Source organism: Thermobia domestica, chromosome 9, assembly GCF_964235325.1.
Source record: "Thermobia domestica chromosome 9, izTheDome1.hap1.1, whole genome shotgun sequence".
Lineage (NCBI taxonomy): Eukaryota > Metazoa > Arthropoda > Insecta > Zygentoma > Lepismatidae > Thermobia > Thermobia domestica.
The window spans coordinates 37,175,673-37,200,806 of record NC_137462.1 but is presented as its reverse complement, the minus strand read 5'-3'; the positions used below and the strand labels follow the sequence as shown (position 1 = coordinate 37,200,806).

Sequence of the window (25,134 nt, the reverse complement as noted above, 5' to 3'; positions counted from 1 at the left end):
CTGCTTATATGTGGTTATAAGATTGGGGTGAGGGGTGGAAGCGAAAACGATTAAAAATACGTTTACTAAGTACAGTACTTGAACGGTTTGGATGAAGGGAAATTTTTCCGGAAGAGGGAAATTCTAACGCTTGTGAAGGGAAAACGGCTCTGAAGGAATTGGCATCAATGGCGTGTCTGCTAGTCCACTGTACACATGCACATTCAGCCAGGACTTGAGTTGATTCACATACTTCAATTGTCGAACTTTTTAACACTTCTCTTTTAAAAGCTGTAATTCAAAAACAAACCTACTTGGAGTCGACAAAAACCAGAGATTAACGTATAAATATTTTCACCAACACCTCATTCTATTTTATACAAAGCCAGAGTTTTCGTATTTTCTATGAATTGTCTCAGGAAAGAAGAAGAAGAAGAAAAGTACAATATTTTGCAGCGTATTTCGAACGTTCTGTATTATTTTATATACCTTGGTTCTGTAGTAATTTTGTCTGAAAGATTGTATTTTACGTTTCATTTGATGTCAATCATCTAGCAATCTATATAATTTAGAAAATGCTTTATTTCTCAATGGAGGTTGATTCATGTGAGAATATTGCATGAGAGCTTGGTTTAATTTGCAGGTAAATCTCTAGAATTAAGTTCATCTGACCAATCTAGTGTCTTACGATAAATGTACTTTTATTAATTGGTAGTAGTATAACACATGGGCTGAAAAGTCCCGGGCCTAACACATAGATGGCGCTAGTTGTATTGCAGTCACCTTGTTTTCAGTGAATACTAACCTTCACAAGACAGCTGTGAGAATTTCATGATATTCTATTCATTCGTCTGTGAGTTATTGTGCTAAGAGTGACCCTACTTGTGTTAGTTTCAAAACAATGGATCAAAAACAATTTCGTGTTTTAATTTTACACTGCTTCTTGATGGGAAAAAATACCGTTCAAGCGAAGCAATGGCTTGAAAAGTGTTATGGGGACTCCGCTCCATCAGAAACAACAATAAAACGTTGGTTTGCTGACTTCAAACGTGGTCGTAGAGACACCGATGATGCAGAACGCAGTGGACGTCCAAATGAGGCAGTAACATCAGAAAACATTAAAAAAATCCACAAACTTGTTTTGAATGATCGAAAAGTGAAGGTGCGTGAGTTAGCTGACATCGTAAAGATATCAAAAGAACGTGTTGGCTTTATATTGCATGAGCATTTGACTATGAGAACGCTCTGTTCAAAGTGGGTGCCGCGTTTGCTCACTGTTGACCAAAAACAAGAACGTGTTGATGCTTCTGAGCAGTGTTTGGCCATGTTTAAACGTAACAAACCGGACTTTTTGCGTCGATATGTGACCATGGATGAAACATGGATCCATCACTTCACTCCGGAATCAAAACGATCGGCATCTGAGTGGACAGCAACTGGTGAACCTCGTCCAAAGCGCCCGAAAGCACAACAATCGGCTGGCAAGGTGATGGCCTCGGTATTTTGGGATGTGCGTGGTGTAATATTCATCGACTATCTTGAGAAAGGACATACCATTAACAGTGACTATTATATAGCGTTATTGGAGCGTTTAAAGGCCGAAATTGCAAAGAAACGACCGCATATGGCAAAGAAAAAACTTTTGTATCATCAAGACAACGCACCGTGTCACAAGTCAATCAAAACAATGGCAAAACTACATGAATTGAACTTCGAATTGCTCCCACATCCACCGTATTCGCCAGATCTGGCTCCCAGCGACTACTGGCTGTTCGCAGACCTGAAAAAAATGCTCGCCGGTAAGAAATTTCGCACGAATGAAGAGGTTATCGCTGCAACTGAGGCCTATTTTGAGGCAAAAGATAAATCGTTCTACAAAAGTGGTATTGAAATGTTAGAGCGGCGCTGGACTGATTGCGTTGCTCTTCATGGAGATTACGTTGATGAATAAAGCTAATTTTGAACCAAAAAAACGGTGTTTTCTTTGTTAGGCCCGGGACTTTTCAGCCCATGTGTTACATGAGAACTCCCACAAATATTCACCCATAGCGCGGTCAAGTTTAGGTATGCTATTCGAAATTTACTAATTGTTAAAAAGCTATAATTTATTAATTTCCTTGTCCATCAAAAGATTTGCGTTTTCCTACGTGAGAATAACCCACTTAGCATAGATAAAGTTCAATGGAGCCACGAGTTGTATTTGTTCAAAATTTACAAGGATAATGTTTAGCAGAAAAGATACAGCTTTTTTTTTTTTTTTTTTTTTTTTTTTTCATTTATTCCGAAGGTTATAGTTAAGGAGCCGTACTTCCCATTTAGGGAAGGACGAGAAACGCCATACTTTCAGGAATTATTCATCGACTATCTAGGATGTTAAAAAGTAGGTAATAGACTGAGTTCTTGCCCGTGTACTTAGGGTGAGTGCAACAGTAAGATGTATCCTCGTGCACGGTGATGAGAAGTAGCTGTTCTTAACTATTACCATTCCGAAGTTGGTTCTCCGCTTGTTTTTCGACAAAAAGGAGGAGTCAAGTTCCAAAGTTGGGCGTCCATTTCCAGCAATTTTTTAAAAATTTACAGGAAAGATATGGATAATTTGATCGTTTGTGTGCTTGATAATATATAGGCTAAGAGTCTAGAAAAATTTGTTTGTTTGTTGTATATAAGCGGTTATAAACATGGGACTATACGGCGAGCGGAGGGAACTACTTGGCGCAAGTTAACCGAACAGTTGTATTGTGGGAAAGAAACGAGCATTTATGTTATCAACATGGCGAATATACAAGGGCAATGAACCAACAGTTTTAACACTTGTGAAGCAATACATTGATAACGAGCAAAATCTTTTAAAAGTTTGTGAAGAGCACGGATTAATGAACCTAATAACAAATTGCAGAAAGTGTGGAAAAGAGATAACAGCGAAAAAACGTGGCGAAAGCGGACGCCCAATTTCGGAATAAATGTCAAAAGGAGTAATAATAGCTACGAAAATTTTAAATCGTCGATTTTAGGACCGCTTTAGAAGGGTATAATAGAGTAGGTGGTGCAGTTTTACTATACGGATCCAGAAATTGTAAAATGTATGAAAAAATGTGGAGAAGTCTTTAATTTCCGCATTTTATGTCAAGTTAGGTTAGAGTAAAGTAAGCTAGAGATAAGTAGGGTTAGGGAAGTTCGAACGCATTTTGTTAAAATTAATACAGTGTAAGTTGTCTCCGCGTAAGGATACCAACTAAAGTGTTTCTGTACACCTGCAGCCATGTTCAGAATACAAATGCTCGGTACTTTCCCACATTCAACCATGCGCTGACTTTGCGCCAAGTAGTTCCCTTCGCTAGCCTAAGAGTCATGATTATATCCGCTTATTAAAAAAAAAAAAAAAAAAAAAAAAAAAAAAAAAAAAAAAAAAAAAAAATCCGCTCTCCGTACATATTATCAAGCACACAAAGGAACAAATTATCCATTTCTTCCCGGTAAACTTTCAAAATTTCGCAAGAAACGGACGACCAACTTCGGAACTTAACCCATTTTTTTCTAAAGATGTTACAATGTCGGTAGTTTCTGTTCTCGTATGTTAGTTTATGTTAGTGTAGGGGTCCAGCATAGTTAAAAAAAATCGCTTATTTCTTTTAGTTTTCGTTATATTATGCTAGTTTATGTTCAGTTTAGGTTAGGTTATGTTAGGTCTAAGTACTTGCATCTGGCAAGAGTGCTGTGCAAAACAAGTGATTTGTCACATTCTTGACATGATGCAAGGTGGGAATAACTAGGGTAAGTATGGTCGGGTTAGCTTACGGTTAGGGAAGTTAGAACCCATTTTGTTGAAATTAAGAGAGCGTAATTCCTCGTGTTGCTATGCATTGTATCGGTTCCTATGAATGTTCTGCACAAAGTGCACTCTTACCATTCCCATTACTCATGTAAATTTTGTATCTTTTACGTAGGCTACTTGTGGACCCCTTCTGCTAAACCAGGGATGCAAATAAGGAACAATTTTTTACTCGCCCAAGAAAAAACTAGCCAACATCCCACAATATAAATCATTTACTTACCTTCGGTATGATATTAGATACTCGCCCACACGGCTTAAACGCGCTAAACATTGACCAATTACAATTGGGCGGTGTTATGCAACAACCATTCCACCCACAACGAATCAGTTTTGGGAAAATCGGTTATAGGTTTCTCGACCCCATAAGATATTACCGTATTTGGGTTGGATTTTCTCTTCATAGATGGCAGACCGATCGCAAACAAGTTACCAGAATTTTTTAGTGTGTTCCTTACATATGTTCGAACCCTGCAGCAGGGTTAACTATTTTTTTTAAATTTTGTGGGTTGACTGGTTGTTGCATAACATCGTCCAATTGTCAAGTTGTACGCCTAAACTTGTCCACTTGCACAGCAACCTTAAAGGGCTGTACATATGTGATTTAGATTTCGTGCTGTAGATTTGTTTATAGAGAGCATAAGAGTAATGCCTACAGTGGAGTGAAGTGAATTTTATAGTGCCTGCTCTAGTGGCTTTCCTTACACCGAGAATAGGAATCACACTTAGATTAATTTTAACAAAATGGGTCTAGACTTCCCTAACTCTAAGCAACCCGGCCTGTTTCTACTCTACTTTTCCCTATCCTATCTAATCGTACTGTATTACACCTTTTTAAAGCGGTCCCACCATTCGACGTGCGGTTGGTAATGTATTGTAAAGATTATTTTGAAAAAAAAAAAAAAAAAAAAACTTTTACGAGTTCTAATTTCGCGAGCGTATTTCGTGATCCACTAATGTGAAAGCTCTAGAAAGTGAAGGATGGGGATTAGCACAGAGAGGGTAAAAAGAAGGGTTCTAGAACACTGGCCCGTCTCCAAGTTCACTACCCACCGGACAAGTTACGTGAATTACAACGAAAGTCATCTATTCAAAAACTACTATTTGCTGATCAAAATAACAGTTGCAAAAATGAATTTTTGGAACTTATCTATTTCCTAAAATAATAGGAGATACAGCTTCTCTATCCCTCCTAACAATTTATTCTCAAGAAAATTGATCAACTACCTGATAAATCATGTGAAGTTAAGAACTCGTTCTAATGTTAAAAAAAAATTAAATATAATAAAACACTTAAAATGAAAAAGCAACAACATTAATAACATATTCAAGGACTAGGCCTACAATATAAAGAAGTGTCTCACGAAATTGACAAATAACTTAAAAATATTACTAACCACTCTATGACGTATAATATCTACTAGAAATTCTAAGCATACGTAACTTCAAACCAATTAATGACTGTAAGTGAAAGACAGGATTGTATCTACGACCTAACCTTCATAAACTTTGGCGAGCGTATCTTTAAAAAAAAAATCGGAAGAATACCAAACAGGAACGAAATTTATGAATGTGAAAATTGCGAGAATATGGTGAAAGCAGTGAAGGATAAAAGCGTCAACCTAGGGTATAGAGTTTAATGTACAGAGAAAACGAAAAGGTAATGGCACAAGTAGGCTGCAATAATACAGTAATACAATGCATAACTTGGCTGTATAACTCAAAACTAAAAGACATACAATTTTCATTCATACTACTATCTTTTGTAAGCAAGCGATCAGTGCAATTTGTCTGCGGAAATCTCAGAATAGCCAAACGAAAAGCCTGAACTGTTTCAGTTTCTGCCGTGAAATCTATAAAGTCATGTGTTCACAGACAAGAGAACATACACATTGGTGGGCCAGGAACGACTGTTGAAGTTAACGGAACCTTCCTTCGAAGAATAAAATACAATTGAGTGACCGTATTCGGGTTGTATTATCGTGAAACCGAAGAAGGAATATATTTCAGAGTGGCAAATTAATCCAAAAACATACTGTGACCATACATGAAAATGTACATAAAACTGGCACCACAAAAATATCCAATAGTGTAAGGCAATATCGCAATTGCGAAGAAATGAATTTCAAGGATCATACAAGGCACATTATACTGTGTGCTACAAAAAACTTTTTTTTTTTTTAATCCAAACAACCCAAGCATCACACAAATACAGTACAGAAGGTTGATTTGTCTATATGTGTCCGATTTTGATGTCTGACTTACTTTCACGGGAAAATCACGGGACCACCATCGGTTACACTCGACGGGAATACCATGTATCTTGGCAATAGCTTTGCACTGTAACTTTCATTATATGAGGCCCCGTTGAAGTACAGGAACGGGAATCTTGAGCCACTCCTCCTGGCAGGTTTGCCAGAGGCCACGGACAAGTGACACGACGGGATGCGATTGCTCTTTCAATATAGACCAAACCCGCAAAAATCCGTGGGACTGACATCAAATGACTTCATTGGTATTTCCTGGAAGGGAATAACCTGAATGCCAGTGTCTGGTGCCATCTGTTGCAGAAATCCCTGAATAGAACGGGTTGTACAGTACGTAATAAGGCCTTATTCATATGCATACGGACTTGATTTATTGTATTTCCGTCAAACGGGGCAGATCTGTATAAATATGTGTTACAATATGTTGCTGATTTTTTTTTTTTCCTGCAGTTTTTACGCAGCTGCTGGATCGTTAACTTGCCTTCATAGGAGTGCTCGACAACCAGAAATCCCTTCGAGAAACTTGCTTTGCATTAATGGATGAAATTAGAATGAGTTTTTGCGTCTCGTGGAGTGTACGTTACGGATCGAATTTTGACACAATCTGATAATAAATCCATGCCTCATCGAGTGGGGCAAAAATTTTCCTGTTCTCCCCAGATAGATGGCATTTCGTGGAGGCGTCTGCAGTGGATTTTTCTCTACTTTCGATGGGCTGTAGTAAGGACATGTCCGCGATTTTTAACATCATCCGGAGCTTTAATTTGCCACGTAGATTGCGATTCAAAGGCCATTCCGCGCAGCTTTCGAGCTACAGGTAGAGTCACCGCAGTACATTGTCGCTTTCTACTCCCATTGGTGGGTGTACGAAATTCTGGAACATCGTAATGTTTATGACGATTAATTGTTCTTGGTGGTTTCCAATGTACGTCCATTATTCCTGCACTGCTTTTGAATCTGCGTATCTAGCCTTCCCAAAACCTGTTTACCTTGAGAGCCACAATGCACACACCACCGACACCGGAACTGTAGAGACTTTTAATTAGTCAATTCGGTTTGATTCTGTAAGCACGAATGAAGATTTAAAGTCGATATTTAGACGGATCAACCTTCTATAGAAACAGGAAACAGGAGATTCAAGGAAGCAATAAAATCTTTAAAATACAAGAGCAATCAAACAATACATAGCACGATACACATACTTCGATCATTTTGTGAATGGAAAAGTTAGTCCAAAATTTTAAAAATGAACAAACTTAAAATATAGTGAAAAAAAAGTATCCAATACTACAACGCAGAAATTACATTGGAAAAATGATCAGTTTCTAAAACTTGATAGTATAATAACATTTTTTCAAGTTGGTGAGTGGTCATATGACCAAGATATTTTCTTGTTACCGGTATTCTACTGAATTAATTACTTCGGCATTGGAAATAATTCATCATTAGAGAGAGAGAGAGAGAGAGAGAGAAAAAACCTTTGAAAATAATAGGCCGGCCAGTGTTCTAGAACCGTCCAGGAGTGAGGCGTTGAGATGGAAGCTATTTACTTAATAACTTTGATTTGTACTTTTTTTTTTAATTACCCATTAATATACCATTGCATTTATTAATTTCCTTTCATAAATACGGTATCTACTTTTCTTCCTCAAAATATCGAATAATTTCAACAAATTAACCTCATTGTTGGGTTTCCGTTTATTGTGCAAAATTTATAAGCTTTATGATATGGATTGAAGTTGTGTAAATATCTCTGTTGGTCTAGTGGTTTGCACGTGTGCCTTTGGTACATGTGGACCCGTGTTCAATTCCCGCTGGGAGAACAAAATAATAATAATAAATTTTTATAATTCTTCACTGTCCTCAATCACTCGTCTCCTTTAGCCTAAAGGGTATATTGGTGAGACGTTAAACTAAAAAGAAAGTTCATTTCATTTCTGGAGTAACTGTGCCCTGTATTTTTTTAAAGTGATTAAAGGTAATTTGAGGGTGTTGATTCGATTCAACTCGATCTTGATCTTGATAAGTAACCGCAACGCGGTTAACTCGAGGTCATTAGCTAATTGGAGTAGCTTTACAAATTTCTTTTTCATTCTCTTATTACATTCACAGTTTGTTCAGATTTGACAACTGCTTCATTCTTTTCGGCTTCCATCAATTCGATTTCATCCCGCTGCAGATGTTTTAATTGAAGAAGTCTTTCAGTTGTCGCTGGGTTTCTTTTGTAGTCTCGCCTCTTCAATCTTTCTGTTATATCGGAATCAAATTTAGCCTTCGTTTTGTTGATAGAAACTCGGACTTGGAGGATTTTTACTCAGTGGTAGAGCATTTACCTCTGGTGCGTGGGGTCCTTAGTTCGATCCCCTTCCAAGTAAGTTTGTGGTGGTCAACATCGTTTCCTGGTGGTTTCTCCCGTTTCCGCCTACATTTTCATTCCACTAATTCTTCCTTAGCCTAACGGGCAATAATCATGGAACGTAACTGAACTATTTAATTTTCATTTCATTTCGGCGGGTTTCCAGGTGTAGGCAATCGGTTGGCGGTAGACGGGAGGCGACATAAAGGGCAAAAACATGTTTGATAGTAGCACAATCTGGATTGAATGAATCCGATTCATTCTTGGTGTCAGGTACTTTAGCATTAGCTCTATGAGAAAAGAAAAGAAAAGAAACGAAATCTTCAAGTTTTATGTTCTACGATTATGCCGGTTAGGCGAAAGGAGACGGTGATGATGAGAAATGAATGAAATGGTGGAAGGAAGGAAGTGGAAGAATACGGGAGAACCCCGTGAAAACCCACGCTCACAGTATTTGGCCACCATAAAGCTCACTTGGCACGAGCCCAGGATCCCATGCGCCAGAGGTGAACGTTCTACCACCTGAACCACCGCGGCCAAATAGCTCTATGTGAGTAAGCAAAGTGCCTCACTCTGTGACGAAAAAGAACTTGTTGACCCTTGACCTCGAGTTTGTCCAGGTTACTGTCACTTCTCGAGGTCAAGACCGAGCTCAATCTAATTAAAGGGGGGCGCGGTGGCTCAGTGGTAGAGCGTTCACCTCCGGTGCTTGGGGTCCCTGGTTCGATCCCAGCTCGCGCCGTTTGGACTTTGTGGTGGACAAACACCGTGCTCGTGGGTTTTCTCGGGGTTCTCCTGTTTCCTCTCACTTTCTTCATTCCACCATATCACTCATTTCTCATTATCACCATCTCCTTTAGCCTAACCGGCATAACCGTGGGACGTTAACTTAAAGATTTAATTTCATTTTTTCAATCTAATTAATTCTTTCAAATTACGTGTATTCATTAAATATATATGTGTATATATAGGAATCACATTTATTCATTTTTAATCTGTAATATGGATAGGCAGTAGTCTTTTTATCTGGTATGGTACATTTTGTCTGTAAATTTTCTAAATCTTGGCAACCCTTTTCTTAATTGACACATTTCTACTTTCTTAAAAAGATTATTGTGTTAACGAAATCTCTATTTTCATTCCCAACAGGCTGGTATAAGGTTAAGAAAGTACGGTTGCTGCCATATAATTATTAATGCCTTGAGGACCCTTGTTTCATTTGCGACTTTACACTTTAATTTGAGGCCTCGGTGTATATTAAGCAAATGTTGCTGGAGAGTGCACGTGTACAGTTCTGTTTTGGAGTATTAAATGGAGGTGAGGCTAATATTATATATACACTATTTCTTATTATTTTAGTTAGAGATATATCTCCTGCAAAATAAATTCCCTGAACATATGTTTTCTTTCTGAAGTAATCTGTTCTATCAGTAATTTCTAATCTTGGCTCCCTATTCAGCTTCCGCGATGAAATATTTCATACATCAAATTCGCTATAAGCATTAAAAATAAGTTTTGCAGTTGAAATAGAGTTGCACAAACAGAACGTTTGCATCAGCTTAAGCTGCTACGGTCAGAGACTTGTGTGTGTGGCGACATGACGGTTTACTCATTTTGCATGAAGAGGAGCGGCCGATATTCATTACGCAAAGCTTATAATCGCAATCTCAGTCTTTCACTAAGGTAGACGACTCGGCCTACTTATTGTAGATAAACTTTAGGAGAGCCACCTGAAATTCTTACGATACAGATTAACTTAAAGAGTAAGAACCGATTTGCACCAGGTCGTTTCAAATTCAATTTCCGATCGGTAGCTGCAGACTGAAATATGAGGGTTCCTCAAGGGATGCGTGTGCTTTAATGGTAGTGAGTATATACGTAAACAAAGGCATGTTTGAATTTTTTATAAATGCAATGAACACTACTATCAATTAGCTACTTACGAAAGAAATATACATTTAAGATATTGCTTCAATTCATAAACGTGTAAGCGTTATGAAGTTTCTAAGCTTGTGAGACCTGTTTCTTATAAATAATATGCAAAGGCGCTTAAAAATTTTAACAATCATCTTTATTTAATTTCTGATTGCACAAAATTCATTGCATTTGTAAGTTTTCGGTTTTCGCCAGGAGATCTATAAACAAATAAATTAAATAAAACAAAAACTTCATGGAAAGATAAAGGAATGGAATCACTGGGGAAGAACATTGAAGATACGCCTTATCCATTGTTGCTTGTTACGTATCAAGTAGTCTGATAAGTTCTTTATTGTTATCCTGCGTGAACAAGGTTCCAAGGAAAAGTCGAAAGCTTGGAAGTGCAAAGAATTTTCAGGAATCAGAATTCAATATAAATGAGATCCTTACTTGCTAATGAATACTGTTAAACTCCATGATTCTGGATAATCACAGTAACATTTTAAAACACATTTTTCTGACCAGAACAAAATGAATTATTTAATAACTATACGATTTTTCTTACAGTTTCAAGGACCTAACGTCCTCTTCATCAGACATTGAGAAAAGACAGATGACAGCAAATCTTATATCTTCTTCAGCCGTTAGTTAGCATATTCATTTATATAATTTTAATTGTTGTTTTTGTATATATAAAATTTAAATTTGTAATATGTAACAATATCATATTTACATTGTTAATACATGTTAATTGTCAATGCAATTTTACAATTCTGTTGATCTTTATATAAAATAAAATAACAGAAATTTGGAAATATTCAAATTGCACTAATAGTCTTATGCATTTTTCTTTTCTATCACTTCTAATAATTTCTCCCATTGCTCATGTATATTCATACCACTTGTCCAGTTCATTAAGTTCTCCTCTTGTTCTTTCTTTATTCTTCTCGCTTCCTTTCACTTCCTAATAATCTTTCTTTCTTTTTTCTCTTTCTAAGCCTCTATCCCCTTCCCAATCTATCCTATGTTCCGCTTCTTTCACATGTTTGTAAATAGCATCATTTTCTCTTTTCATTCTAACATCATCTTTATGTTGTTTCAATCTGTCCATGAGCCTCTTTCCCGTCTCCCCTATGTATTTCATGTCACATTCACTACATTTCACTTCATAGATAACTCCTTCTTCCTCCTCTATATTGCTTCCCCTCCATTTCTTTTTCTTCCTCATACACCTCAACAACGTTTCTCCTCCTTTTCTATATGTCTTAACACCTCCTTCTCTTAATAACTTCTTTAGCACTTCCGTCTTTTCTCCTATGCTCTGAATTCCATACCACTTCTTATTTTCTTCCTCTTCTTTCATTTTTATATTTTCTTTTTTCTTTCCTTTTATCTGTTCTATCCTATATCCATTATTTTTAAGTTGTCTATAGAAGTTTTCCAAATCTTTCTTCTTTTCCTGTTCTTCACTATTGATGTTCTTTATCCTCCTTTCCATGTTCCTAATGAAGTTCTTCTAAGTTGCTTTGTCTACATCACTTCTCCAGTGACAATAAATACCTACCCAACACGTTTTTTGATACCAACTGGTAATTACTTTCTCACCTTGCTTCTCTATCTTCATATCCATAAAATTGATGGATTTATATTCTTCTACTTCTAATTCTAACCTTATACCTTTTTCTTCGTCTTCTATGAGTTCAACATATTTCTCCAGTTGATCTCTATTCCCTGTCCATATGTAGATGATTGTTTAGGCAGGTTAAAGATACTTGTATATTTTGCGCTTCTACAAGTCTACGTTGTTTTACGAATGGGTCTTTTGTTTATAGATAATACTTCCTTTTAGCGATATATTCTTTCTACGTTATTCAGTTCTCCTGTCTAAAATTTTTTGTTAACATTTTTACCTGTTATTTATAGCTTCATAACTCGTCTAATAGTTCCATATGTTTTCTTTTGGAGATTCTTCGCTATTTTGTCCAAGCCTTCTACAAAATCTATATCTATTAATTCTAATCCATTCCAAAAGGTTTCCCACCTGATATATATATATTTTAAATAGTGCAACATAACTTAAATTCCATATTCAGACTTCAGTTCAGATCTAGAGGATTGTGCATGAGAAGAAATACTTTTTTTATTCACTTTCAAAAAAAAGTGGCATTAAAAATATAATATTCAACAAGAAATATCCGCAGAAACCCTAGTTATGAAAAGTAACCATAAACGATTTGAAATCGTAGAATAAAAATTGAATGGTAAGGACAGAAATCAATGGAGAGCTTTTGTGAATGCAACATTGAACCTCCGGGTTCCATAGGCCATAGAGTTAGTTAGTTAGTGAATACAAAAATGTAGTTCAATTCCCGAGCATATGAATGTGTGATGTATGTCATTAACATCTCGGTGACGGCTTCTGTGGGTTCTGTCATTTCGTTCCACAATTTTATTCCACGAATGCTTTCATAAATAATCATTTACTTGCATGTATCATCCATCGATCTGTTATTGGCCAAGATATATAAATTCAAAGTTTTGCTCTTTTTTTCAGATGTTTGTTTATTTGTTTCAGTCTCCTCCTCAAACTACATTTCGTACCACTTCAGTAGCTGTTGACAGAGAAAACTATTATAAGTTATGGATATATGATCTACAGAATTCGCCTTTGAACTCTGAATATCAACCTAAAAAAGGTTTATGCCTAAACTTCAAAGGTAGGCTAGTACAGGCAGTGGATATAAGTGGTGTAATCACGTGTAAGAACGTGCGCTTCAACTCAATTGTCTATGAAGGTAAGTGGGATTTTTCTTTTCCCATTTTGTACACTTTCTGTACACCAACATAGGTTGTAATATATTAGAAATAGAACAGTAGAACTGAAAATTCAATTACAGATCGCACCCTGTAGATTGATGAAGGACAGAAATCATTGGGTACTTATTTGTTGATTAACCTCGTTAATGATGAAAAGGCTACCATTTCTGAGAGGCTGGTGTATTCTGGGATACATAATTCGGGAACAAAGCACTGTAGTTAATTTAAAATGTTTATTATTATTATTATTATTATTATTATTATTATTATTATTATTATTATTATTATTTTGTTAAGGAATGCATAGTAACTCCTTTTAAATTAGAAAAAAATGAAATAATTTACCTTGAAAGCGTTGAATTGTTTCCTTTTACTACATTTCATTTTCTGTCGTCTTTCTGGAAATAATTTGTAAGTGGCTGACTAGTGAAGATGAGTTGATACGTACTTCGTTCTTGCAAATTTCTTGGTATATTTTGGTTCCGTCCGTCATTAAATAACACTAAAATGAATACAGAATTTACCTTGTGCCACTATTCTGTTCTCTATCTTCAGAGTTTAATTCTTCTCGATATTCCGGCTAGCTCTGTAGTCATGAACACGAGCCACCCTGAATGTAAGCTGGCTATTCCCATAGCTTCATCTTATTAAATTATGGTGACAGTTATTTATATGTAAGAGGTAAACTCTCCTCTTTGCTGTTTTAAACACTTTTTACTAATCTCTGTATTATATTTCTATTGCTTCTTGTTGCATTAATTAAGTAATGAAGTATCCTGTACAGTATTAATTTTCTGCTCTTCCAGTCTACAAAAGTGACCCTATCTCTCCAAATGTTATAAGTTAAAACCAATGATCTACAATAGATTGTAATTTTTCATATACAAATTATTAACTCGTTGTTAATAATTAAGTTGCATAATTGGTTTGTCTATTCTGAAGCTATTCACGTAATATTGGAGAGAACTTTTTATTTTATTTTATTTTATTTTATTTATTTAAGTGTAAAATTACTTTTTGTTTTTAATGAAGAAGAGGGTATTCATCACTTATTAACATTTTCACTGGGCCAAATATTGGGTTGTAAAATGGTTCGGTGATTGAATTGATCTGAAGCACTACTCTGGCTTGTGTGTAACTAAGACTAGTACCCTGCTCTGGGAATAAAACCAAGGACTATTCAGACAGAAAGTATTCGTGTTTGCCACGAAAAGGCATAGTTTTGTTATTAGTTAGTTGTTATTGTTGATAGTCGTATGTAAAGTTTTTTCTTTCTTTCTTTCTTCAGTTGATGATGGCACAGGAAGCATAGAATGTTCCATATTTGAATTCAAGAAATCAAACTTGCTAGACGATCTAAAATACTTTGAGCGAAGATTTGGTTCTGACGACCTGCCTGAGGAAATTGAGGTATGATTGCTGTATAAGTCGAAGATTCTTATTCTTATTACTCGTACTTTTTTTTTTTTCGTAACAAAAGTATTAAATATTATGAGCACTATACAATATCTAAGGGTATGGTGGAAAAATATCGATATAGTGATCCTAATATCCTCACAGTGGTAGTTATTATTGTCATTTCATGACGTGATAAAATGTGTATTATACTTTGATCCTTAATGGAGAACAGCATATTCATTACTTATTGAATTTTTAGTGAATTTATAGTAGATCCCAAAATGGTTAGTTGCGTAGTATTGAACACCCCTTTTCAAATTTGTTCAATAATGAACACGAGGATCGAACTCAGAATCTTTCATATTCCCTGCGCATTGATTCACTTCTTCACTGTGTGTTAAGAAGTAAAAATGTAACAATAATAATAAAAATGAAAGACCTGCTACTTGTCTTTCGAACCCATTTTCATTGAGTGAACATTATTGCCTGTTTAAGTGAAATCTCTAGTTTAACATCAGACACTTATGCCCTTTAGGATGAAGGATACGAATGATTTGTGAGAGACTTGGTGAAATGAAAGTGTGGGAGGAAATGGGAGAACGTCGAGAAAAATAGACACGCGATGTTGTCCACCATATACTCCTAGACCTGGGACCAAACCACCTAACTCTCACTTAAAATAATTGCTATATTACTGAGCCACAGTGCTCCCTCCCCCCCCAATTATGTCTGTTGTATAAGATAAAAATAGCACTATTGTCAAGTAATTATTACTACGCAATGATACTCAGATATTTTATACATATGCTGGTACTATGAACACTGGGCTTAATTCTGTCATGTTTCTTCCTTACCATTGTGTATTACCGAGAACCACATACAATATATACAAATAAAGAAAATTATACATTTCTCACTTGTATATGTGTGAATATGTACACCAATGCAAAATACCGGAAATTCAGAAAGTAAGCTATTTAGTTCCTACAACATGCTTTTAAATAGGTTCAATGTTATTAAATAGATAACAGTTCTAGATCTTTTCTTATATCCCTGAAATATGTAGGATCAGTTTATGACATAATAATGTTCAGGTTCGAAAACTGCACTGTCTGATCTTGATTACAAGCATTAGTTTATTAAATAGTATTTTAAAATTGTCTATCAATTTTCATGTTTACTTTAAGTTTCTGTTCTTATGAATTACATAATTTTCACGCGCTTCCAGTGTTTATCTAAGGATGACTGTAATTGGAGTAGGGTGAGGTGATGTGTGGGGTTTCTAGGTTACAACATAACAATTTGAGGGAATTTATCCTATACGCATACATACATTAAAAAAAAATAAAATAAAATAAAATAAAAAATAAAAAAAAGACAAAAATGTTTTTCCGTAATGTCCGGCTACTAAATGTGTGTGTCATTATTCTAGGTTTAGAATTCAAAGCTTATCTGTTGGTTGAAGAAATTATTGCTGTTTTTTTGAAATAATTGTTACTATTTTTTTTTAAAAAAAAATAGCGTCTAAATTATGGTGGCTTTTTTGTTAAAAATATACATTGTTTCGTACGTATTTCGTTTGTGTATGTTCCTGACTCATGGATTTATTGAGTATCATTCAACTTTCTTTTTACGTATCTCTATGTATTTGTACTTAATTGTGGCAATGTTTCTTCCCTAAATCAATAATAAACTTTTTTTTAATGTTCAGACAAGGCATATTATTTCACCTAATTTATTTATTTTAAATATTAGCCTTGGTTAAAGAAAAATGAGTTGACCTATTCTGTACTTCTCCAACCATACACTTATTTTCGTTCACATAGACGTCAGACTTGAAAATGGATGTTCTGAGATTGACGTACATATCAAGCCTACCGAGTGTGTGCATTTCCTCCACTTCAAGAGCTCCCAGCCTCACCGCAACTTTTCATGCCTTATGTCTTTACTTTTAGGATAACTCGTAGCTGTTGTACTGCATTGTCTTTCCATAAATATCTTAAGATCCTCTCATCAGAACTCCACAACCACAGATACTGACCAACTTTATCTGCAAATAATTCAGTCGTACCAGAAGCTTCGAAAAAAAATAAATAAATAAATAAAAAATACTGTATGAGAAAAAGCGGAAAGACTATTACTCACCGCAAAAAATAAGTGGCAGAATTTTCTTCTACATGCAACAGACTTCCTTCATCAGCCTGTGGTAGACTTCAAAAAGGATAAAAAAAACATGAAGGATGGTTAAAAGATGATTTTAAAGGTTAGGATATGTAAAAAAAAAAAAAAAACAAATCTTCTGTCAAACATTAAAACTCATGGGAATTTCATGTTTGACAGAAGATTTGTTTTTTTTACATATCCTAACCTTTTAATCATCTTTTAACCATCCTTCATGTTTTTTATCCTTTTTGAAGTCTACCACAGACTGATGAAGGAAGTAGCATCTTCCGAAAGCGCTACCTGTTGCATGTAGAAGAAAATTCTGTTACATATTTTTTTGCGGTGAGTAATAGCCTTTCCGCTTTTTCTCATTGAATATAATCACCGCTCGCAATAGTGTGATAAAAAAAAAAAAAAAATTACTGTAATTTTTCATTTTATTGTTTTCATTAAATTCATTAAATTACTCATCTGTCTCATGAGATTCACGTTAACTTCATTTTATTGCTCTGATTGCTTTATTTCTTTCTGTTAACTGCTCTTATTTTTATTGATATGTTACAGCATAAAGTGGCAACGCTGCTTTATGGTATTTTGTTCAATAAGTAAATAATTTGTTTTTTTTTTTTTTTTAGATGTTTTTCAAATACTTTGATATGTTACATAATGTGTGATGTTTCAGGAAAGTGGAGAATTAGACGATACGCAGGAAAATCCACTCGATAATACCCCATTTAAAGTGTTGTTGGAAAAAGCAATTGCTGCTCAGAAGACATCGGCCGTAGAACTTAACGTGGGGACTGCTGTCAATGTATTAGGAAAAATTTTTGGTAGTTCTACAAGAAGATTCGTGTATATAAATAACATCCGTATCCTTTTTATTTTGTGTGTCTAGATTTAAACAAGTGAGTCTCGTTTCACAATGTGAAACTACGGCAGACTTCCAAAATATGTGAATTCAATACTCAAACTTGAAGTACTACAACTATAACTACAGGTTGCGATAGAGAAATAAGATGAAAGATAGAACCTATTTCTCGAACACTGAATCTATACCGGAAAGCTGCCTGTTAGTCGTTTCCTGTTGCAATGAAGGAATAAAATTAGACGTGAAACGTGTTATTGTGGTACTGAATCCATATAAGAATACTATTTGTCACTCTCTGCTTTTGTTTCACCCATTATGCGAATAATGTTGTAACCAAATAATCGGAGATTTTCACCACTTTCGATTTCGACAGATAGATAAAAATCTGAACAAAACTTATTTTTGAGACGCTGAATCTGTGAAAAAAATATCTTTTCGAAATCTGTTACCTTCTTTGCTCTATGGAAATAAGTACCGAAACCGGAAGTAATAGTCCGGTTTTGGCAGAGTATTGCTAGTTGTGATGGTATTTCCCTTGAGACGCTGAGTCGGTTGTTGGAAAAAGACCGCGGTGGCTCAGTGGTAGAGCGTTCACCTCTGCTGCATGGGGTCCCGAGTTCGATCCCAACTTCTGCCAAGTGAATTTTGTGGTGGATAAACACCGTGTGCGTGGGTTACCTCAGGATTCTCCAGTTTCCTCCCACTTTCTTCATTCCACCATTTCATTCATTTCTCATCATCACCGTCTCCTTTTAGCCTTACCGGCATAACGTGGGACGTAAAACTCGAAGATTTCATTCCATTTCATTTCGATTGTTGAAAACCGCTTGTCGCTATTTGTTACCATTTTTGTTCAGTAACGATCAACGTTGAAAGGGAAAATGGTTGATTTCTACTACTTCTGGTTCGAATAGAGGTTTCACTAAGAAGATCGACCTTATTCTTTGGACGCTGAGTCAATTGCGAAAACAGTTTCTGCGTATCAATTACCTTTTTTGCTCTATGGAAATCAATATTGAAAGTTGATTTACTAGTAAATTCCATCTACTTCCGGTAGAGTATTGCGGGTGGTGATGATGTGTTCCCTTGAGATGCTAAATCGATTAAAGAAAAACAGCTTGTCGTTATCTGTTATTATTTCTGTTTAATGAGGATCAATGTTAAATCATTCTATCATTTCTTGTTTACATAGAAAGTTAACAGAACAGCTGGATCCTATTCGCGGGACGCTGAATCGATTGCAAAAAACCGCTTCTCAGTATCTTTATCGTTTTTGCTCTGTGTGGATCATCGTTCAAATCGGAAAGGTTGAGTGTACCACTTCTAGTTTGGATAGAGGGTTAACAAAAGAGATGGATCCTATTCGTGGAACGATGAATCGATTGCAGGGAACCACTTATCGCTATCTTTGGACCGTGTTTGCTCTATATAAATCAGTATTGAAACCGAGAGTAGTAATATATTCAAACCACTTCCGGTTTCAAACTACTCCCTGTTTCGGTCGAGTATTGCGGGTGGTGACGATATGTTTTCTTGAAACACTGAATCTACTGCAAAAGTAGCTAGTCGTTATTACTTTTTTTTGTGTAGGGCGATACATGTTGAAACCTGAAATAGTTAATTTCAGCTACTTCCGGTTCGAATAGAGGGTAACGACGGTTCCGGTAACATGGAATCTATTCTTGGGACGCTAAGTCGATTGCAAAAATCCATTTTTCGATATCTTTTACTGTTTCTACTCTGATTCCTGGCGACAAACAGACGGACATAGCCGTTCTATAATATTTCTGACACATATACATAGCACAGTTTGGAAGTCTAATTAAAGATTCAAGTAATTTTAGATTTTTAAGGTTATTTCTGAAACTTAATTAATGTAAGTATAAAGTTAAACGATTGTGCTATTTTTTAATCTACCTTTTGATGCATCTGAAATGTTACAGAGAAAAAGAAGAAATATAGTTTTGTAAACCTTAGAAACACTTTTAGGCGGGGATGCAAAAAGTGACCTTTGCATGTTTAAGCTATAGTATTGATATTAATTTCAGTGTTGAAAGTTACGTAAATCCGTAATGGTAATCTTCGCTTCAATCTACCCTCCCTCCCATCTCTTTTACTTTCAGAGATTTTGGTCTTCGAATGTTTGACTTCTTAAAGGTTTTATCTTCTGCAGTAGGCAACTCATCAGAAACCATTCTACAGGTGATTTCTATATTTTATTCATTTTGTAGTCTCTCTTCATACATGTAGAATTATTCTTTGCAAAGAACAGATTCTAGCGGTTGGTTCATCGATTAGAAACTAAACAATCTGTGTGTCAGGTAAGGATACGTACGTTACAGTCGCACCACATGACCGAGCGCCAACAATTTGCCCTCTGTAGAAATCGTAGGTCGCCTATTTTAGACTACCAGCGTCTTCTCAGTTCACTGCACACGGCCATTCGACTGCTTCTGACGTAGTACGGAATTTATCCTAACACATCACCACAGAAAGCCTAGCACTGCGATCACCACTTTATTGTTGCCAACCCAGGCATGTGACATGCTTGTATTAAGTTGATCTGGATTTCTGAACTTGGGCTTGCAACTTTGGCTAATTCTCAATTGTAATCAGTTATTGTAACGACATTTACATGACAGCAATTAGGTATTGGGATCATAGTAATTTGCGTATGCTTAAATTATCATAAGTCTTTGGTTTGAGAAATACCATTTTTATTAGCTTGCACCATTTAATTTATAATGTCGATTGGATCGCGCCATTCTAAAAGGACACAACATTAGTAATACCAAGGAAAAAGAGTGAGTGCTTGCTCCACTAGTATAATAATTCCACTTGAGTTGGAATGCAGATTTTCCTTAATGAGTTACAGGTGTACTTAGTACCGATGAGGAAGCTTTAATGGTTTATCACACGGATGCAGTGTACAGACGAGTGTATAAATTAAAGTAATTCCTCTGCTGAAGTACTTCAGAGTCTAAAAGGCCAGTTCCCTATAACTTTATTGTGAAGAGGAAGACAGAAGAATTCTTACCATGGACATAAATGAGGAGGACCAAGAAACTCCGACCGAAACTGTTCGTTCGAAGCTCCAACATTTGTGTAAGCAGAATCGTGAGAAGCAAAGAGGGCTATGGCTATTACAAAGACGAAGTGATTTTACCAATGTGCAGAAGAGTTTGACAACTATTTCTGAGGCAGAAGTGAAAAAACTTGCAAACAATGTCAAGCATAAGTCCAAATGCAATCAACAGGTTTTGCGAAAGTTGAAGATAGCTTTCTATGATAATTCTGAAAACATAAAGACATTTTTATCCGTTGATGGTTCCCTACCAGCTGTGATTAGATCTTTATCAGGTATAGTATTTAGTTTCGAATGTAATGTAATTTATTTTTATTTACTCAAAGACAATACTTGATATATTTTTATTAAAATTTGGAAAGTGGTAAGTATCGAGGACTTGACTTGGATTCTAGGAGAATTTGTATCTGAAATGTTTCGATAAATTTATGCAGTTGTCTTTATCAACAATATTGGGTCACCCACGAGTATATCAATACACTTCTTAAGATGGCGAGTTTCTTCGTGGCTAAGCGGTTAGCATACGCGAATATGGCGTGGGAGACCCGGGTTTGATTCCCGGCAGGAGCTCATGTGGTTCGGATTCCACATTAATCAGTAGGTCACGTTTCATATAGCCTCACTGCTGAACGGGACGTTAAACTCGAACTCAACAACAACTTCTTAAGATGGCATCTTGCAGTTTTGTGGTGCAAGAGTAGATAAAGTTGAATTCACAAAATAATAGTAATTGGCAAACAGATTCCTTTGTATTCCTGCAGTTAGATTTCCTTAATGGCGCACTGGAAACACGCAAGCTTATATTGACGAAATACGTCTTTTTAACCCTCCGGCTTCTAACGGCTAGCGCGTGAGCCTTTGGTGAGCTGGTCTCGGGATTGATTCCCGGTGAGGAAACATGAAAAAAGTGTTGAACGCATTACGGTCGTTGGGATTCCATTTTAAAGTGTAGGATTTCATATGACCTCGGTGTTGTAAAAGGACGCAAAACTTCAATAAACAAACAAATATGTCTTTGCACCGACTTCTACTATCAAATGTGCTTTTCTTGGTAAATATTACACTAATGATTGAATGTACATGAAAAGAAAAATAAAATTGTATAAACAAGATATTTGGAAGACACTATGAATCTGTACTTGATTTACTCCTGAAAACTAAGATTCCGAAGTCTTCTAGACGCAATCGAGGTAAGTCCTCAGTTTTTACTATTTTCCAATTCTGAATTACATTAATTTTATAATAATCGGATGTCATGTTTTTCATTCTCATAGTTAAATGTGCGATTTTATTCTGATATTGTGGGATAAATTAGGGCCAACAATGTTTCGTAGTTCTAATGTGTCTGAACATTTTAAAAAGAAGATTACGAAGTAGAAAAAGACTTCGAGTGAATATAGCATATATTGTAATTATATTTTACTTGAAGTCTTGTACTTGATTATTCATTATTACTACCATACTCTTGCCTAAAATTTAAAAGAACGAAGTAACAGGAACCACCCAACTTACTTAAAATGTCTGGAATTTGTGACTGTAGATATTCAACTTTTTCCGTGTGAATGTTCATGATTTGGCAGAAATGTCAAGCACCAATCTTCTTTTTTGACTACCACCATTAGTATGATATGCTCTGAATTTTCAAACTTTTTCTAAATATTCATGTCATGCTGGTATTCCAGATTTGTTTTTACAGCATCCATAAATGCATGGAGAATAGGCATATTGTCGACTCCGATTGTAACTTAAATTAAATATACAGAAAGATCCTCATTAGTGCTTATTACATTTTCAGAATTTGAAAGTAATGTCCAAAATTTCTGAAATAAAATGAAAGTCAAGAAATAATACTAAAATTTCTTCTATAACTGTTTATTACTTAGAAAATATTACCAGTGAAGTAGTCTATATATTTACCAGTGTAAAAGAATATGTCTTCAAATAAGTTAGAGCATGGTGGGGTTAAATTAGGTTGAAAATTGAGTTGTTTTTGAGTTTAACGTCCCTTTCAGCAGCGAGGCTATATGAGGCGGAACCTACTAATTAACGTGGAATTCGAACCACAGGAGCTCCCGCCGGGAATCGAACCCGGGTCTCCCACGACAAAGGCGCATACGTTAACCGCTTAGCCACGAAGGTGCTGTAGCTTAAATTAGGGATTGGGATCAAGACCATCTCGAAAATATTTGTTAGTATACCAAGTACGACTTTGTACTACATTCTAGAAAATTACACAAAGAAAGTATAATATTTCTGCATTAGTTTGGGAAAAATGGAAGTTGAAAAACGATCATATTTAACATATGGTGTTTACAGCAGGGTTGGCAAAAACCATGGTTTTTATTGAAAAAAAACAAACAGAAAAACCGTTTGTTTTTTGGTTTAAACCCGGTTTTTTTTGGTTTAAATAATTTGCTCTATGTATTTATATCACATATGGACAGAAGTAAGTTTGTTTCGGCTTGGCGTTATTATGCAACAACCGGGTTATGCTGGAAGGGGTCACATAAGCTTAAAGCGGAATCCAAACAGCTTTTCGGCTTACATCCGAGAGAAATTGTCCTCCATTTGAACTCGAAACCGGAACTAATTGGCCACAAATGCGATACGTCTGCCGACTCACTCACGAAGGACTCCTGATAAAAATACGTTGTACTGATCTTTACATATTTGTTAATATAATTATCAAGAGCCATTTCAGAAGGACAAAAAAAATAAACAGTTGCCCAAGTGAAACCATTATACAGAATTACATATGGACAATTTCAAAATACTGCAGAGTACGGAACTAATAATTTAGTTCAAGTTAGTTCACTGCGACTTGTATCAGTCTAAGTTAAAGAAATACAACAACTTAATTTGCATATCAGTAAGAAAAAGTGAATAAAGATACGAATTATATGAGTTCACTTTGGCTCTAACCCATTTATACATAAATAGATACCAAAGATACTTCTGATTTCAATAAATGCCTCTCGTGTGGTTTGTATGACCCCCTCCAAAAATAAGTATGGCATTTCGATATATTTTATCAATAGTAAACATTATTAAAATGAAATAGTATTTAGAATTTTTCTTTAATTGCAATTGCATAACAATAATAATAAACTATAAAAATCACAAAAGAAACGTTCATAAACTTATAAAAAAACAAAAGTTGCTTCTGTAGTATAATCCCTAATACGAATAATATACGGGAGTGAAACGTAATAAACCACAAATGTGTGTTCATCAAGATTTTACGAACACACTTACACCTTTACAAACATTTTTTTCCTTTTTTGGTTTAAACCACCACGGTTTAAGCCAGCCAATCGTGGTTTACAGTATATTACTTAGTACAGATTCAGTATTGAGCTATGGTCTGAATTGTCCATTAGAATTACAGCTTCGAAATTAAAAGTTAAATTTGCCAATTATCTTTTCCGAAAACAGTGAAATTGTGACAAAACAGTGGAGTAACAATAGGTATAATTCTTACTTACAAAGGGAAAGCTCAGAACACATTAGGTTAACTTCAATGAGGTGAAGGAACTTAAGAGATAAATAAACCTTACTTTGAATCGGAAAAAAAAAAAATGGTAACATATAGAAAAGTTCGTTTTTTTTTTCTGTGAAATCCTTTTAAGAGAAATAAATAATCATCCCTTCAAGAATTGTGGAAAATGTGCCGTCTTGAAAGAAGAAAAGTTATTATAAGTTGTAGTTGCGTTCTACTTTCGTGGTATTGAGTTGTGATTTTACACGAATTCGTAAAAAGTAAGAGTTGTTTCTTAACACCTGCGTTAGACAGAGCCATATTTGCTTATTTATGAAGTATACTTCCTGAAATACGTATATACCAATTTTCAGACTCAAGTCCATGTGTCGTACTTCATATTTGTTAAATTTATTATATTTAACGATACAATGTTATGAATCAAATAATGTAACTTTTTTTTTGTCATTGTCTTTACTGTTACTTACAAATGATACTTCCATTGTATAGTCAATATCTATGAAAAGTGGGTACATATTGAAACAATAACTGTTCTCTATTGTAGGTCAAAATGCTGTGTGCCAGTTGCAGGCTGTGAGCTGCATTTGTAATATGGCTTTTGCTGATGGGAAATTATTGGTACAGCTCACAAAAGCATGTTCTCCTTATTTGCTGTCTGACGTTGATAGCACAAATAATGAATTAAGTGTAAGTATTCAATATAATGGATTGTTTAAGTGTATAGTGAATTCTCTGTTAGTATCCGTATTAAGAGTTCATCCCGGCGAAATTAAAATACCGCTAATTTTACAGTAATTATGTGTTATCTTCAAATAAATAAAAGATAATTGAAATATGGACAAGAGCGCCCTAGACAATATTATTTTGCTTGCGGTACCGTTATCAGAAGTCACCTAGTGGCTTTCCGTTTTCAGCTGTTTAGAAACGCGAAAATAAATGCCGATTTTCAAAATGGC

At 35.4% G+C, this 25,134-nt stretch overlaps 2 protein-coding genes across 5 annotated transcripts in view; both read left to right on the top strand.

The window, feature by feature from the left end:
- The first annotated feature begins 202 nt into the window (after positions 1–202).
- LOC145694573 (uncharacterized) lies at positions 203–20,608 on the top strand. 3 transcript variants are annotated; one of them, XM_081770911.1, is made up of 6 exons: positions 459–622; positions 9,581–9,748; positions 12,903–13,143; positions 14,454–14,575; positions 17,409–17,595; positions 20,470–20,608. In XM_081770911.1, exons 2-6 carry the CDS (start codon positions 9,743–9,745, stop codon positions 20,547–20,549), a joined length of 636 nt encoding a protein of 211 aa, XP_081627037.1. In that variant the 5' UTR covers positions 459–622; positions 9,581–9,742; the 3' UTR covers positions 20,550–20,608. The 3 variants fall into 3 exon arrangements, with proteins under 3 accessions (XP_081627038.1, XP_081627037.1, XP_081627039.1); XM_081770913.1 differs by having other exon boundaries at positions 461–622; positions 12,924–13,143; XM_081770912.1 differs by lacking the exon at positions 9,581–9,748 and having other exon boundaries at positions 203–622; positions 12,924–13,143.
- A 24-nt stretch (positions 20,609–20,632) lies between these two features.
- Positions 20,633–25,134, top strand: part of LOC145694571 (transmembrane and coiled-coil domain-containing protein 6) — a 45,161-nt gene continuing 40,659 nt past the window's right edge. For both annotated transcript variants that reach the window (XM_081770910.1, XM_081770909.1), the window contains exons 1-2: positions 20,633–20,954; positions 24,723–24,865. In XM_081770910.1, the coding sequence (XP_081627036.1) occupies positions 20,633–20,954; positions 24,723–24,865 (465 nt within the window). The remainder of the gene's footprint in view (positions 20,955–24,722; positions 24,866–25,134) is intronic.

Coding starts and splice junctions, on each gene's coding strand:
- LOC145694573 (XM_081770911.1), top strand. Junction 13,144..14,453: donor CAACTCAATTGTCTATGAAG/GTAAGTGGGATT, acceptor TTCTTTCTTCAG/TTGATGATGGCACAGGAAGC. Junction 17,596..20,469: donor CGTGTATATAAATAACATCC/GTATCCTTTTTA, acceptor AATGAGTTACAG/GTGTACTTAGTACCGATGAG.